This window comes from Salmo salar, chromosome ssa09, assembly GCF_905237065.1.
Source record: "Salmo salar chromosome ssa09, Ssal_v3.1, whole genome shotgun sequence".
Classification (NCBI taxonomy): Eukaryota; Metazoa; Chordata; class Actinopteri; order Salmoniformes; family Salmonidae; genus Salmo; species Salmo salar.
In genome coordinates, this window is record NC_059450.1 from 60,535,609 (window position 1) to 60,553,922 (window position 18,314).

The 18,314-nt window shown below is 42.0% G+C and overlaps 1 protein-coding gene across 1 annotated transcript; it reads left to right on the plus strand.

Annotated features, from left to right (window-relative positions):
* The first annotated feature begins 5,366 nt into the window (after positions 1–5,366).
* ppid (peptidylprolyl isomerase D) lies at positions 5,367–18,286 on the plus strand. Its single transcript, XM_014211902.2, has 10 exons — positions 5,367–5,562; positions 6,012–6,152; positions 6,843–6,949; positions 7,114–7,302; positions 7,478–7,600; positions 8,513–8,619; positions 8,808–8,952; positions 16,766–16,852; positions 17,478–17,520; positions 17,837–18,286. The coding sequence occupies exons 1-10, from the start codon at positions 5,478–5,480 to the stop codon at positions 17,923–17,925; spliced, it is 1,116 nt and encodes a 371-aa protein (XP_014067377.1). The 5' UTR covers positions 5,367–5,477; the 3' UTR covers positions 17,926–18,286.
* Positions 18,287–18,314: the final 28 nt, after the last annotated feature.

Consider the following 18,314-nt stretch of genomic DNA (forward strand, 5'->3'; position numbering starts at 1 on the left):
GATGACTTAGTGAATGATAACTCGATTAATATACAGATCAGATAAGGGAGGTGGGATTGTGATTTCTAATACCAACATGTTTATCGGAAAAAATAATAGCAAATGTTACAAGAAATAGATTTTCAATCCTACCTCCAACTATAAAATTGAAGTGAATAAAGTCCTCGATAAAGGACTACAAAATAAATTGTTGACATTACAGGAATTTAAATGTCTTTCATGTGTTTTAGCCATACTCCTAACAAGCTTTATCCATGTTCTGAACCCCCCCCCCCACCAGTGTGATTACTACCTCTGAGGGTTTAGGTAGTTTGAGTTTGTCACCTCATACAATTGAGAGTATGGCTGGAAGGTACACTGTCCTTCTCTCAGCACATATCCAAGCCAGGGCCGGCCCCCAGAACGAATCAGTTGGACGGACATTTGATTTCTATAGGTGGGCCCATTTTCTTATGGGACCTCCTGCCAAGCGCACGCACACATTTTGTTAATGGGTGTTATATTAAAGACCATAGGCAGCTTGTGAGTTTCGAGTTTGGGGAAGCTTACATTTATCCTCAAATTTTTACCTGTCTGCATGCCAGTTATGATTATTTTTATATGCACATTTTAGTGGAACAGTTTCATTTCAATAATAATGTTTTCGTTTAAAAAAAATATGAATCATAGTCATAAAAATCTGAATTAAAATGATACAAATCTAAAAGTTAAAATTCAACTAATGCAACAGCACCAGCCTCTGCCATATGGACACATTGATACATTTTGATCCATTGGTGGCTAAAGAAGTTAGGGCATGGAAATTTAGAGATTTAACCTATAACTTCAATCATCAACATAGTAAAATACATAGACCTAAAGCTGACAAATAAAAAGAGTTGAAAATATACTGATAAAAATGCAGGTTCTTTCAATCGCATTGATCTCTCTATTCCGCCTGTCTGCCTCCCTTTCCATCTGTCTTGAGCTATCTCTAGTGAAGTGCAACATTGTATTACATTTTTTACATTTAGCAAATGCTCTTATCAGGATAGAGAAATCATTGCTCACATGGAGAGCTTGAAACAAAAGACAATGAAAAAATTGACACCAACGCCTGAATGAAGGTTAAAAAAATAAATCAAAACTTCTTTCTCACAAGTTTAGCAGGTCGTGAACTCTGCAAACAACATTTCCACTCCAAGAACGGTAAGTGACTGTAATACATGCATTAATGGAAATGAATTTAACCAAATGATGGGGATTAAAGGTACATTTACTACGCCTACTGTCACGTCCTGACCAGTATGGAGGATATTTTGTTATTGTAGTTTGGTCAGGACGTGGCAGAGGGTAGTTTATTTACGTATTACGGTTTTTTTTTTGGTCACTGGTCTATGTTTGTATTTCTATGTGTATGTTCTAGGGTAGTTTTTCTATGTGTAGGTTGGGTGCTGGACTCTCAATTGGAGGCAGGTGTTTCTAGTTGCCTCTGATTGGGAGTCCTATAAATAGGTGTGTGTTTTGTTTGTCACTTGTGGGTAGTTGTTTGAGAGCACTGCTTTTGTTGGGCCTGCCGCTCTGTTCCTGTTGTTAGTTTGTTTATTGTTTTTCCGTGTTGTTCTCATTTTATTTAATAAATATGTTGAGAACGCAACCCGCTGCGCCTTGGTCCCATTCTCTCTTCCACGACAGCTGTGACACCTACTTGTTACATATGTAATGGGGAACTGATAAAAATAAACAATCAAAGGGCAAATAATTCACACAATGAAACAATGAATGTGCAATAATTGGCAGGAGACAGCGGAGCACGTTCTGGAGAGAGATGCCTATATATACTGCCTGTTTAGCCCTGTCCGAGGGTATCATTGGATGGGGCCACAGTGTCTCCTGACCCCTCCTGTCTCAGCCTCCAGTATTTATGCTGCAGTAGTTTGTGTCGGGGGGCTACCATTAGTCTTATATCTGGAGTATCTTCTCTCTCTAATTCTCTCTCTCTCTCTCTCTGAGGACCTGAGCCCTAGGCCCATGCCTCAGGACTACCTGGCATGATGACTCCTTGCTGTCCACAGTCCACCTGGCTGTGCTGCTGCTCCAGTTTCAACTGTTCTGCCTGCGGCTATGGAACCCTGACCTGTTCACCGGATGTGCTACCTGTCCCAGACCTGCTGTTTTCAACTCTCTAGAGACAGCAAGAGCGGTAGAGATACTCTCAATGATCGGTTATGAAAAGCCAACTGACATTTACTCTTGAGGTGCTGACTTGTTGCACCCTCGACAACTGTGATTATTATTATTTGACCATGCTGGTCATTTATGAACATTTGAACATCTTGGCCATGTTCTGTTATAATCTCCACCCGGCACAGCCAGAAGAGGACTGCCTCAGCCTGGTTTCTTCCTAGGTTTTGGCCTTTCTAGAGAGTTTTTCCTAGCCACCGTGCTTCTACACCTGCATTGCTTGCTGTTTGGGGTTTTAGGCTGGGTTTCTGTACAGCACTTTGAGATATCAGCTGATGTAAGAAGGGCTATATAAATACATTTGATTTGATTTTGATATCTTTGCCACACACCCCTCCCCTCCCCTCCTTGTTTTACCACTTTAAATTATACTCAAGACAGATTATCTTCACACATTTTAGATGCTTTTCACTTACAGCCGCAACTCAATAATCTGCTAGGCCTATTGTCACGAGTGCTCCCCAAATTGCTGGCTTCCCAAATAGGCATAGGCCTATACACTTGTGATTTGAAAGAATCCAGAGTATTTAAAAATAGAAGCTAATGATCCTCTGTGGCTAAATCAAGCCCTCTGGTAAAGTATTTTGAATGATTTAGACAGGAGTACCTATATCATTTTGGCAAAACATCAATTTACTTTAGGTGAAGCCAACTTCCGAACAGAGCACTGTGCACTCGCCAACTGTACTTTCTAAATAGCAAGTGGCTGAAACCAGAGATCTGACAGTCTACAGAGAGGAGGTAAGGGCCCTGGGAGTGTGGTGCCAGGAAGATAACCTCTCACTCAATGTCGACAAAACAAAGGAGCTGATAGTGGACTTCAGGAACCAGCAGAGGGAGCACGCTCCTATCCACATCGATGGGACCGCAGTGGAACAGGTGAAAAGCCTCAAGTTCTTTGGCGTGCACATCACTGACAATCTGAAATGGTCCACTCACATAGACAGTGTGGTGAAGTCAGCGTAACAGTGCCTCTTCAACCTCAGGAGGCTAAAAAAATGTTGGCTTTGTGAAGGTTTTAGGTGCCAAGACAAATTTTTTCAGCCTCCTGAGGTTGAAGAGGCGCTGTTGCGCCGTCTTCACCACACTGTCTGTGTGGGTGGACCATTTCAGTTTGTCCGTGATGTGTACCCGAGGAACTTAAAACTTTCCACCTTCTCCACTGCTGTCCCATCGATGTGGATAGGGGGCTGCTCCATCTGCTGGTTCCTGAAGTCCATGATCATCTCCTTTGTTTTGTTGACATTGATTGAGAGGTTGTTTTCCTGACACCACACTCCGAGGGCCCTCACCTCCTCCCTGTAGACTGTCTCATCGTTGTTGGTGATCAAGCCCACTACTGTTGTCGTGTGCAAACTTGTTGATCGAGTTGGAGGCGTGCATGGCCACGCAGTCATGGGTGAACAGGGAGTACAGGAGGGGGCTGAGCTCGCACCCTTGTGGGGCCCCAGTGTTGAGGATCAGCGAAGTGGAGATGTTTCCTACCTTCACCACCTGGGGGCAGCCCGTCAGGAAGTCCAGGACCAAATTGCACAGGGTGGGGTTGAGACCCAGGGCTTCAAGCTTAATGATGAACTTGGAAGGTACTATGGTGTTGAATGCTGAGCTGTAGTCAATGAACAGCATTCTTACATCGGTATTCCTCTTTTCCAGATGGGATAGGGCAGTGTGCAGTGCGATGGCATCGTCTGTGGATCTATTGGGGCGGTATGCAAATTGCTGTGGGTCTAGGGTGACAGGTAAGGTGGAGGTGATATGATCCTTGACTAGCCTCTCAAAGCACTTCATGATGACAGAAGTGGGGCGATAGTAATTTAGTTCAGTTACCTTTGCCTTCTTGGGTATGGGGCGATAGTAATTTAGTTCAGTTACCTTTGCCTTCTTGGGTACAGGAACAATGGTGGCCATCTTGAAGCATGTGGGGACAGCAGACTGGGATAGGGAGAGATTTAATATATCCGTAAACACACCAGCCAGCTGGTCTGCACATGCTCTGAGGACGCGGCTAGGGATGCCGTCTGCGCCGGCAGCCTTGCGTGGGTTAACACGTTTAAATGTCTTACTCACGTCGGCCACGGAAAAGGAGAGCCCACAGTTGGTAGCGGGCCGTGTTGGTGGCACTGTATTATCCTCAAAGCGAGCAAGAAAGGTGTTTAGTTTGTCTGGAAGCAAGACGTTGGTGTCCGTGATGTGGCTGGTTTTCTTTTTGTAGGCCGTGATCGGACTCTCCCCTATCTGAGATACCTACTGCAACCCTCATCCTCCACATTTAACAACTGTTCTGCCAGTCACATTCTGTTAAAAGTCCACACATCCCTGGTTTGCTCCCCTTTTCAGTTTGCTGCAAATTGCGACTGGAACGAGCTGCAATAAATATTCAAACTGGACAGTTTTATCTCCATCTCTACATTCAAAGACTCAAACATGGACATTGTTACTGACACTTACTTATTGTTGTCTCTTCCTTTTTGCCCTTTATGCTGTTGTCTGTGCCTAACAATGTTTGTACCATGTTAGTGGCGTAGCTGTAGTAGGCACTGCATCTCAGTGCAAGAGGCGTCACTGCAGTCCCTGGTTTGAATCCAGGCTGCATCACATCCGGTCGTGATTGAGATTCCCATAAGGCGGCGCACAATTGGCTCAGCGTCGTCCGGGTTTGGCCGGGGTAGGCCATCATTGTAAATAAGAATTTATTCTTAACTGACTTGCCGAGTTAAATAAATTAAAAAAGTAGTGAGTAATCCCAACCCCACTTTTACTTCGGCACCTAGAATCGCTTTCTCTTTAACCCAATATGTAAATTATAGGCCTATAGTTTATTTCATTAATAGTAGAAAGTATTGTAGAAAGTATTGCTAGCCATAAAGACCTCAGTCCCGCATGAAGAAACACCATACAGATCCTAGTGAGGAATCCTAACCCCACTTTTACTTCAGCACCTAGAATAGTTTTCTCTCTATAAGAGTACTGTGTTGGGGGCATTTATTTGACCTGGGAACAAAAACCCACATTTAATGCAAATGTCACTTAAATATGAACAAATATTCATCATTATTAATGTGTAGACAATGTTTCATATCATGAATAAATACAGGTTAATGACGCGTTTGTACTATTACGTGGGGGGCTTTTATTTTGATTTATTTCCGAAATTCCGTGACCTGGAAGTTATTTTTGAGTGTTGCTGACGAGACGCTGATAACCAGGAGTATCGTGGAAGTAACTTTAGCTAGCTGGCGTTTAGAATTTTAGAAATGTCTAACGCAACACCCGTGACCAAGCCTTCAAACAAAGAAAACCCCCGTGTCTTCTTTGATGTAGACATTGGTGGTGAAAGAGGTTAGGATATTTTCAATAAAGCGCTTTTAGTCATTCAACTGGACACGCTAGGCTAATGGCTAGTTAGCAGCACCTGGAGGTTTCTAGAAAAAGCACATTCATGCTAGTTAGCATGGTCTTAAATTAACGTTACAGCGACCAATGTATATTAAAGTACACATTTGTAATTCGTATGCTATTTTGAACCATTTAGGTACATGTATTGTTAGCTAGTTTTACTGTCTAAATATAACCAGTTAGTCTAATTTGTTACTATCCATTCGCCTGATACATTAACGTTACATTCGAAGCAACAAGCACGTGCTGTCATGTTTTTTGTAAATAGCCAACACCCCAGTGTGTACCAGATTAGCTAGTTCAGGACTAAAATGCTTGTTTTGAGTTACATCTGCTTTGAATTTGCATTTTTAAAGACCAACTATCCACATGTCATGCTATGTTTTCACCAGTTGGCCGAATCGTGTTCGAACTGTTTGCTGATGTTGTCCCCAAAACTGCTGAAAACTTTCGAGCACTCTGTACTGGTGAGAAGGGAACTGGCAAAACCACAGGAAAACCACTCCATTTCAAAGGATGTCCTTTCCACAGGAGTAAGTATTGTGGATTTCCACTGTTCGCCAGCAGATCGTACCTGCTTGCGTACAGCTGGACAAGGGTCTAGTTAAGCAATAAGGCCTGAGGAAGTGTGGTATATGGCTAATATACTAATGCTAAGGGAAGTTCTTTCGCACGACGCAACTCGGAGTGCCTGGACACATTCCTTAGACGTGGTATATTGGCCATATATCGCAAACACCAAAGTAGCCTTATTGCTATTATAAACTGGTTATCAATGCAATTAGAGCAGTAAAACAAAAAATTGTCATACCCGTGGTATATGGTCTGATATACCATGTCATTCAGCCAATCAGAATTCAGAGCTTAACCACCCAGTTTATAATTATCAATATGGGCTATTTACCAATGTCTTGTCAACAGGAGGAAGCAGCAACAGCATAATTTTCAAATTACATTTTTGGACTATAAATAGAATTTGAAACATTAGAACATTAATTTCCAATGGTATTGTACTTAATCAGGTCAAAACTGCTGAACGAGTCCAAAAACGTGTTGTGATTTATTTTGATGATATACCAGAAATCACCAAAACTGGTTTGCCCTTCCTACACAAAGCTATATATAGATCACATCTATATTGCAGTAGTACATCCATTTTATGGTAACAAACTGCAGTAAGATCAATAATGACCACATACATGTACGCTGTCAATCAATTTAAGTCATCAAGCAGTTCATGATCCAGGGAGGAGATTTCTCCAACCAGAATGGCACTGGAGGGGAGAGCATCTATGGGGAGAAGTTTGAAGATGAGAACTTCCATTACAAAGTAAGGATTTTCATAATGGCTTGGAATAACACAGGAGATTTTCTTGACCAGTATAAAGTCTGGGCTTTAGTCATAGGAATAACTCCTGGCCCTTATCATAACAAATGATTTATGTTTTCTTGGTCATCATTGAATTAACATGTGGGTGTCTGTGTCCTCTCCAGCACGACAAAGAGGGCTTGCTGAGTATGGCCAATTCTGGACCCGCCACCAATGGCTCCCAGTTCTTCATCACCACTGTGCCCACTGCTCATCTAGATGGCAAACACGTTGTCTTTGGACAAGTCTTGAAGGGGATGGGGCTGGTGAAAACACTGGAGGCCATAGAGACTAACGAGGACACACCTCTCAAGGTAAATCAATGGAAATAACTACCACTCTATTGCCACATTCAATAACATTAACGCAGCAGCAAGCTGTATGTTTTGCCTTGCAGCAGGTAGATTACCTAGTATTTTTCTGTAGTGTGTGACACTTGTGAAATGCTCATTGTGTATTTACAGTTCTGCTCTGATTATTTCCCCATAGCCATGTGTAATTGCTGAGTGTGGTGAGCATAAACATGGAGACGACTGGGGAGTAGCCCCGAACGACGGCTCAGGGGACACCCATCCAGACTACCCAGAGGACGCCGACGTTGATTTAAAAGATGTTAGTAGGCCTACCTCATTTTCTCTCTAAACGCTTCTCTGAAGATACTCATGCTAACTTTCTATTTTTTATTTTGGTTATTGTCAGTCTCAAAGGTGATCTAATGAAAAAATATATAGCTCCATTATCTTTTCTACGTACTTTATATCTGATTTTAGTTTACACTGAAAACGTTTTACAATCACGGAAATTATAACGCCTCTCCATATCTTTTGGAGTGGCGGGCCGCCTCTGCTAAATTTAAATAGGGGAAACACTGATTGCACCTATATTACTGTACCCCAATTCCACTTCGCAAAGTTTGCATTTGCTTCTCATTTAACTTCTCAAAGTATTGCCATACAGGACTTTGCTGCTGTCGCTTGCCTTTCTCTGCCTTTTTCCCAACTGTTAACGACAATAATTATTTCCTCTACTCCTTGCACGTCGACTTCCATTTCTGAGTGTCAAGATTAGATTCCGCTAGGAATCGACTACAAAGATTCTGTATTTTTGGAACGGAGGAGACTGATTAGTGCCGAGAACACAAACACTTGCATCTTTCATAGTGAGCTAGCGAGGGACGGAGAGAAAGGGGAGGGGCACAGTATAGGCAGGTCGGCCACCAGCCAGCCACTTTCTCCAGGCCTTTATAGCCTATTGTCTAGTTAGGCTATGACTAGGAAAATAATATGCTTTGTGATAACTGCACTGTGATTTTAATTTAATGGATTTAAAAAAAAAAATGAGTTTAGGGGTGTTAACATTAAGGATCCCGATTTCGTTTAAATGTTCACAGCCCTATTATGTGGATTGATTTATTTAGTCAAAATGAAGTGTGACATGAACTATGAATTGCTGTGATTGTGAAATGCTGATGCAGCACTGATTGTGAAAATAGCATAAAAGTCTCATACTTGTCTTTTTGGTTAGGTTGACAAAGTCCTATCCGTTGCTGAGGATATTAAGAATATTGGGAACAACTTTTTCAAGAACCAAGACTGGCAGTCTGCAGTCAAGAAGTACTCCAAAGCTCTCAGGTGAAATGTTGTCTCGGGTTCACTCCACTCGCACTGTGATTTACAGTGTGTGTGTGTACTAGGCCAGCTTGTGTCACAGCATGACATGCATTTCAATGCACAATGACCATAGGAGTTGGCCAAATGGCACAAACCGATCTGGGACCAGCCTAGCAAAGGACTAAATGGTGAAACTTGTCACTTGCCAGGTATCTGGCGGTTGCCGGTGATGAGCAGGAGATTGAGAAAGCCCAGGCAAAGCTGGAGCCCACGGCGGTGAGCTGCATTCTCAACACCGCTGCCTGTAAACTGAAGATGCAGCTCTGGCAGGAAGCCATGGACAGCTGTGACGAGGTAAGTATTTTAGGCCAATATGGGGGCGTTGAACAGTCAGTCCTGTGCAGACAAAAATAGCTTATAAAGCCAACAACTAAAAACAGTACAGCCTGCAGGTAAAAAAAAAAATCCTATAAATCACATTGGCTATGCATGGCCTGTCTGCAACGAACTTGAAACATTGTATCAACTATGAACTTGGGTCAGTCTGAAGATCCATGCAACATTGTATAACATATTCTGGGCACTCAGTTTCCAGCGCCAGTGACCTCAGGACAGACACAGCTGTAGGCTATTTGCACAAGGGATAAGAAGTAATCAGGTAGGCCTATTTTATGATGTTTCCACTGGATCAGAGCATGACATTTCAGGCTGAGTGGTTATTGAAAGGGAGAGGGCTGGAAAGATTTTTCAAAAACATTGAGGATTTGTTAATGTCTGTAAAAACAGACTTTGTTTGCTTGCTGTTTGAGTTGAAGAATACATTACTTTGAGAAGCTCCACAGCTCATTAGTGGTGGTGCGTTAAGCCAATCAGAAATACTATCAGATCTCCAAATGGGAACATTTATAAGCCTACATTTGCACGCATCCAGATAGCTTATAGGGCTACTTCTATGCGTAATCAGGTGGCGTCATTATTCAACATTGACAGGGGTGCTCCAAACAAAAGACAATGACTAAATTGACACAACTCAAGTGGAATGAAATAAACAAAAACGTGTTTCTCACAAGTGTAGCATAGGTTGTGTGCTCTGCAAACAACGTGTCCGCTCCAACAATGTGAACGGTTAAAGACTGGAATAATATATTGAATGCCTTAACAGACATTACCGTAACCAACCAAACATTGTAGATTAGAAATTATAGGAATTAATGGTAAATGTACTACCGGTGATATAGATAATGGGTACTTGAGACACTAACAATCAAACGAAAACAATTCACACAATGAAGTTTTGAAACAATGAATGTGCACAAATTGGTGGGAGAGAGCGCATTCTGGAGAGAGACGTGCATTGTGCAGCCACACCCCTTCTTGGACTGTGCCATCCCCTAGGCCTCCGCAATGGATTAGTTCACTTTGATTGGCACGAATAAGACAGGTGTTTCGTGTGCCCTAAAAAAAAAAAAATATATATATTTGCTACTGCTCGACAAAAATAAATCTTGGTCGACCAACAGCGTATCGACCAAGCAATTGACCAGTCGAATAATTGGTGTCAGACCTACTCAATCGGGAGAGGTGGTAGGGTTATGGGATTTTTTATTTTTTTTAAAATAAAGTGGATTAGAAATTATGCAAACAATTTAAAATTGAAAGAAAAATATTTTAGGCCAGCTGAAATCCTAGATGCCAGCCCCATCACACTTCCACCACTAGACTATGGTACAACTGTTTATTACTGGCAAAGATTCAAAGGCCATTCGTGGTCAGTACTATAAAAGTCTTTATGGAACTCATTGTGAATGCAACTGAGGATATGTTTTTGTAGAGTACCGTAATATTTCTCGTTAAATCTGTAGATAAACATTCTTATTCAGTATTTATGGCGCCAGGGGGGATGGCTGCCGTTTTACTCGCTCCTAACCAATTGTGACCCGTTTCAGGAAACTAGGCGTATGTTGCAAGTCACAACTTCACAGGAGAGCCATTCTAAAGTTATTACATTTTTAAAATCAAAATGTGTTTTTTTGACAGAAATGCTTTCTGCAACGAACTTTCATGTACTTTAATAATATACTTGTATGCCATCTGTAAATACGAATACAATTGTTAAATTACGAGCCTTGTTGGTTAAGCCACAGGAAAAGCACAACCTTTCCACTAGCCATGATTGGCTGAGATGAGTGGGCTGGACATGCCGAGAGAGGCGTTTGGATTGGTCTGCCATATAGAAGGCTTCTGTCTATTTGAGCTGGTCAGTCTGTGTTGGTAATCCTGTTGAACGTGGCTTTTAAAAAAAAATGTGTAGTGGAGCTGTTTAAGTGTTGCTCTCCACTTTCTGGAGGATCAAGTTCTGAAATCAGTGGAATTAGAGTATGATAGCTAAAGAGATGGAGAAAACAACTGCGGCTTACATCTTCAAACTAAGGGAACGTGGCATGGCATCCGTGACAGGGAGACGCATCCATCATGCATGATGATGTATACGGACGGGTAAGATAGTCTAGCGCTAGCTAGCTACATTTTCAGATATTACACGTGTCTAATTTTGACAAAGTGGTTTCATTTCAAGTTAAAGTGTACTGTTAGCTAGCTAACATTAGCTGGCTGGCTCCCTAGCTAGGTTCATTGTTTACCTAGCTAGCTACATGTCTGAAGCTAAAGTGTACAACACCTGTTGAATATGGCTGGTGTCAGTAAACGTTGGCAAAAAAGCGTAATGAAATTGTTGCCAGCAGAGCTGGTTAGGCTGTTTTCATGTTATCCAGAGGTAAACAAATCATTGGCCAGATCCAAGTGTGTGCTCTGAATGCTCCGAGAGCGAAACGAGATGGGTGGGGCTAAAGCTTAAGAGGGTGTGAACGATGCTGAATGGGTGTAGACAAAGAAGGGCTCTCCAGTAGTAGTAGCAAAACATTCAAAGGACATTTTCTCAAAAGTGAGATAAGAAGTTGATCAACTTTCAAAGCAGAATTACTTTACCATTGTTCCTCAAAAATGCAGTGTATGATATACCATTTTGTAGCTCTGAGTCTCTACTTTTATCAACCAGAGGGGGAAAAACTTTAGACCACCTTTACTCCACACACAGATGCGTACAAAGCTCTCCCTCGCCCTCCATTTGGAAAATCTGACCATAATGCTATCCTCCTGATTCCTGCTTACAAGCAAAAACTAAAGCAGGTAGTACCAGTGACTCACTCAATATGGAAGTGGTCAGATGACGCGGACGCTACGCTACAGGACTGTTTTGCTAGCACAGACTGGAATATGTTCCGGGATTCATCCAATTGCATTGAGTATACCACCTGAGTCACTGGCTTCATCAATAAGTTCATCAACGACGTCGTCGTCACCACAGTGACCGTACGTACATATCCCAACCAGAAGCCATGGATTACAAGTAACATCCGCACTGAACTAAAGGCTAGCGCTGCTGCTTTCAAGGAGCGGGACACTAATCTGGACGCTTCCAAGAAATCTCACTATGCTGTCAGACGAACCATCAAACAGGCAAAGCATCAATATAGGACTAAGATTGAATCCTACTACACTGGCTCTAACAGATGTGGTAGGGCTTGCAAACTATTACAGACCTCAAACGACCTACTGGCAAGTGTCTAAACTGACATTTTCAACCTCTCCCTGACAGTCTGTAATACCTACAGTTGAAGTCGAAAGTTTACATACACCTTAGCCAAATACATTTAAACTCAGTTTTTCACAATTCCTGACATTTAATCATAGTAAAAATGCCCTGTATTAGATCAGTTAGGATCGCCACTTTATTTTTGGAATGTGAAATGTCAGAATAATAGAGTGATTTATTTCAGCTTTTATTTCTTTCATCACATTCCCAGTGGGTCAGAAGTTTTAGTATTTGGTAAATTAACCTGTCTGGGCCAGTGGGACGCTTGTGTCCCACCCTAATCAACAGCCAGTGGAATCGCGTCGCGCTAAATGCAAAACCTCATAAATGCAATAACTTCAATTTCTCAAACATATGACTATTTTACACCGTTTTATAGATACACCTCTCCTGAATCAAACCACGTTGTCCGATTTCAAAAAGGCTTTACAGCAAAAGCAAAACATTAGATTATGTCAGCAGAGTACCCAGCCAGAAATAATCACATAGCCATTTTCAAAGCAACTAGCATGCATCACAAATACCCAAAACACAGCTAAATGCAGCACTAACCTTTGACAACCTTCATCAGATGACACTCCTAGGACATCATGTTACACAACACATGCATTTTTTGTTCGATAAAGTTCATATTTATATATAAAAACAGCATTTTACATCGGCGCATGACGTTCAGAAAATCTTTTCCCTCAAATGCTTCCGATGATCAGCGCTACAATTTACAAAATTACTATTCGAAAACATTGTTAAAATGTAATATTGTCATTCAAAGACTTATAGATTAACATGTCTTGAATGCCATCTCTTTGCCAGATTTAAAAATAACTTTACTGGGAAATCACACTTTGCAATAAACGACGTGGTATGCCCAGAAGAAAAGTCTAGGCTATACATGTTGGAGCCAACTTGGAACAATCAACCATCAAAAATACTATTGTAAATAATACCTTACCTTTGATTATCTTTATCAGAAGGCACTTCTAGGAATCCCAGGTCCATAACAAATGTAGTTTTGTTCAAAAAAGTTAATAATTTATGTCCCAATAGTGTTAGCGCGCTGCGAATGCTAGTGAAAATGTACCGGGTGCGTCTGACTTGTTGTCAGGAATGAGCAAAAAAAATATATTTAAGTTCGTTCAAACGTTGTATAACATAAATCTTTAGGGGCTTTTTCAACAAGGGCTTCAATAATATTCCATTGGGACGGTTGCATTGTCTTTCAAAACGTTTCGAAAAGGGAGAGTACCCATGGGCGCCGACGTCACAATGGTAATGGCCCATCCCCTGTGACCAAGGTAAACATCCTCTCTTTCAGTCAATTTTGATGGTAGGAGGCTCAAACCACTTTGTAAAGACTGGGGACATCTAGTGGAAGCCATAGGAAGTGCTAAATGAATCGCAAGCCCCTGTGTGTTTCAATGGCAAATGTTTGAAGTGATATCCACACAGATTTCAGTTTCCTGTCAGGATTTGTCTCAGGGTTTTGACTGCCATATGAGTTCTGTTATACTCACAGACACCATTCAAACCGTTTTAGAAACTTTAGGGTGTTTTCTATCCAAATCAAACAATTATATGCATATTCTAGTTACTGGGCAGGAGTAGTAACCAGATTAAATCTGGTACGTTTTTTTATCCGGCTGTGCAAATACTGCCCCCTAGCCCTAACAGGTTAAGTAGCATTGCCTACAAATTGTTAAACTTGGGTAAAACGTTTCAGGAAGCCTTCCACAAGCTTCCCACAATAGGTTACGTGAATTTTGGCCCATTCCTCCTGACAGAGCTGGTGTAACTGAGCCAGGTTTGTAGGCCTCTTTGTTCGCACACGCTTTTTAACTTCTGCCCACACATTTTCTATAGGTTAAGGTCAGGGCTTTGATGGCCACTCCCAATACCTTGACTTTGTTGTCCTTAAGCCATTTTGCCAAAGCTTTGAAAGTATACTTGGGGTCATTGTCCATTTGGAAGACCCATTTGCGACCAAGCTTTAACTTCCTGACTGATGTCCTGAGATGTTGCTTCAATATATCCACATCATTTTCCATCCTCATGATGCAATCTATTTTGTGAAGTGCACCAGTCCCTCCTGCAGCAAAGCACCCCCACAACATGACGCTGCCACCCCCGTGCTTCACGGTTGGGATGGTGTTCTTCGGCTTGCAAGCATCCCCCTTTTTCCTCCAAACATAACGATGGTCATTATGGCCAAACAGTTCTATTTTTGTTTCATTAGACCAGATGACATTTTTCCAAAAAGTACGATCTTTGTCCCCATGTGCAGTTGCAAACCGTAGTCTGGCTTTTTTATGGCGGTTTTGGAGCAGTGGCTTCTTCCTTGCTGAGCAGCCTTTCAGGTTATGTTAATATAGGACTCGTTTTACCGTGGATATAGATACTTTTGTACCCGTTTCCTTCAGCATCTTCACAAGGTCCTTTGCTGTTGTTCTGGGATTTATTTGCACTTTTCGCACCAAAGTACGTTCATCGCTAGGAGACAGAACGCGTCTCCTTCCTGAGCGGTATGACGGCTGCGTGATCCCATGGTGTTTATACTTGCGTACTATTGTTTGTATAGATGAACGTGGTACCTTCAGGCGTTTGGAAATTGCTCCCAAGGATGAACCAGACTTGTGGAGGTCTACAATGTTTTTCTGAGGTCTTGGGTGATTTCTTTTGATTTTCCCATGATGTCAATTAAAGAGGCACTGAGTTTGAAGGTAGGCCTTGAATTACATCCACAGATACACCTCCAATTGACTTAATTGATGTCAATTAGCCTATCAAAAGCTTCTAAAGCCATGACAACTTTTCTGGAATTTTCCACCTTGTTTAAAGGCACAGTCAACTTAGTGTATGTAAACTTCTGACCCCCTGGAACTGTGATACAGTGAATTATAAGTGAAATAATCTGTCTGTAAACAATTGTTGGAAAAATTACTTGTCATGCACAAAGTAGATGTCCTAACTGACTTGTCAAAACGAGTTTGTTAACAAGAAGTTTGGAGTGGTTGAAAAACAAGTTTTAATGACTCCAACATAAGTGTATGTAAACTTCCGACTTCAACTGTACATGTTTCAAGCAGACCACCATAGCCCCTGTAACAAAGAAAGCAAAAGTAACCTGCCTCAATGACTACCACCCCGCGTGGCTCACATCAACACCATCATCCCGGAAACCAACAGATGACGCAATCGCACTCCACACTGCCCTTTCCCACCTGGATAAAAGGAACACCTATGTGAGAATGCTGTTCATTGATTACAGCTCAGCGTTCAACACCATAGTGCCCACAAAGCTCATCACTAAGCTAAGGACCCTGGTATTAAACACCTCCCTCTGCAACTGGATCCTGGACTTCCAGACGGGCCATCCCCAGGTGGTAAGGGTAGGCAACAACACATCTGACACGCTGATTCTCAACACGGGGGACCCTCAGGGGTGCGTGGTTAGTTTCCTCCTGTACTCCCTATTCGTCCATGACTTTGTGGCCAAGCACGACTCCAACACCATTAACTTTGCTGATGACACAACGGTGGTAGGCCTGATCACCGACAATGAGACAGTCTCTATATAGGGAGGAGGACAGAGGCCTGGCAGTGTGGTGCCAGGACAACAACCTCTCCCTCAACGTGAGCAAGACAAAGGAGATGATTGTGGACTACAGGAAAAGGTGGGCCGAACAGGCCCCCATTCACATCGACGGGGCTGTAGTGGAGCAGGTTGAGAGTTTCAAGTTCCTTGGTGTCCACATCCCCAACAAACTATCATGTCCAAACACACCAAGAAAGTTGTGAAGAGGGCACGACGATGCCTTTTCCCCCTCAGGAGACTGAAAAGAGTCGGCATGGGTCCCCAGATCCTCAAAAAGTTCTACAGCTGCACCATCGAGAGCATCCTGACCGGTTGCATCACCTTCTGGTATGGCAACTGCTAGAGGGTAGTGCGTACATCACTGGGGCCAAGCTTCCTGCCATCCAGGACCTATATACTTGGCAGGTTCAGAGGAAGGCCCAAAAAATGGTCAGACTCCAGCCACCCTAGTCATAGACTGTTCTCTCTGCTACCGCACGGCAAGCGGTACCGAAGTGCCAAGTCTATGTCCAAAAGGCTCCTTAACAGCTTCTACCCCCAAGCCATAAGACTGCTGAACAATTAATCAAATGGCCAGTCGGACTATTTGCACTGCTGCTACTCGCTGTTTATTATCTATGCATATTCACTTTACCCCTACCTACATGTACAAATTACCTTGACTAACCTGTATCCCCGCACATTGACCTTTTACCGGTACCACCTGTATATAGCCTCAATGTTGTTCCTTTTTTTTTTCTTAACTCTATTTTCTGAAAACTGCATTGTTGGTTGAGGGCTTGTAAGTAAGCATTTCACGGTAAGGTCTACACCTGTTGTATCCGGCGCATGTGACAAATACAATTTGATTAGGAAGGGAAAGAAACACTGAGAAGTGCAGTCACTATTTAGTCTGATTTATGTATGTTTGCTTGTTTTTTTAGGCACTGGAGTTGAACCAGAAAAACACTAAAGCTCTGTTCAGGAGGGCCCAGGCCTGGCAGGGACTGAAGGAGTACAGTAAAGCCATGGTAAAGAAAAAAAGTTGATATACACTCATCATAGCAACCATATGACTTTAGAATGTGTAGCCTTTGTCCCAGCCTAACAAAAATGGGCTCTCTTTCTGGACTGGAACCCATGCGACAAGGATGATTTTCACCACCGATTTAGAATTCATATGGGTTTATTTGCACTAAAACATTGCTTCCAAAGAGTTGGGGCGAATTGATTCTTAATGCTAAAATCCTTAATTTAAACAAAACGGTCACCCGGCCTGTGTATTGTTATAAAACTGAGGAATGGGCCTGGAGAAATGTAACCACTCAAATACAGACAGAGCTATGGATTTGACTGACCATCCATGATATCGACATTTTAACCATGTTCTGACGCTATAGTGTTTTACATTTACATTGGCGTAAAACAAGCATGTATTTTGGGTTCTGATGGGGGTACGAGTGTTGAACTAAGCTCATGAGGCATTTATATTCTTCAAGAAGGAAATGGGTATATCATTCATTTGTCAGTCCAAAAATGGATGTAGCAACTGAGGATTCCAGCTTTAAATCCAGAATTGGAGGAAGTGGTCAATAGCTGGATCATTGGAGTTTGACTTGTCTGTCAACTCACTAAAATATTTCTTGCCATTTGCAGAGTGATCTGAAGAAAGCTCAAGAAATAGCACCAGAGGACAAAGGTTGGTACTGCTTCTTTATGGTAACAATCAATCCAGGGGATCATTTGTGTCCTTATGGCAGCATTTACACAGGCAGCCCAAGTATAATCTATTGCGCAATTAGTGGAAAAAATATTAATTGGGCTGCCTGTCTAAATGCAGCCATGTGTTCTTTTGAATATTCTAAAGGCTAACTAGTCAATAGTGAGAGCAGTATGATGCTCAAAGTAACTTAATTACAAAACCCCTTCATGACATGCAACATAGATTTGCCATTTCATCGTGATAAGTTGTTTCCTTGCCTGACAAGTGAATTTACTTGTTCATCCTTTGACAGCAATCGGAAATGAGATGAAGAGAGTCCAGTTGAAAGTGAAGGAGGAAAAGGAGAAAGAGAAGCAAATCTATGCAAAAATGTTTGCATGAAGATCGGCCAACCCTTAAAGCCAATAATGAGTTATTTCTGTAAGGCAGCTAGCTACAATACAGATCCCAATTGAAAACCACCACTGTATAATATTGGCTGTTGAAAGTTCTTTTTGTGTGGCACACAAGGGTAGCCGAAAATTAAGTATGGAAGAAGCTTAACCCTGTCAGCATTTTACTGTATTTGTTTATTTGGAGCGTTATGTCAATGATACTCATGTTTACAAAGAACTACTGTAATATCCCTTTGTCTGAATGTTTAAGATAAGCCATAAAATTAAATGTGGTTGGTTAAGACTCATTCTGGAATTTGCCTACTCCACCTGTATGCGGTGCAATTAAACTCTACCTGAACGTTCAATGAGAGCTGTGATTTGTGGATTAAGCTG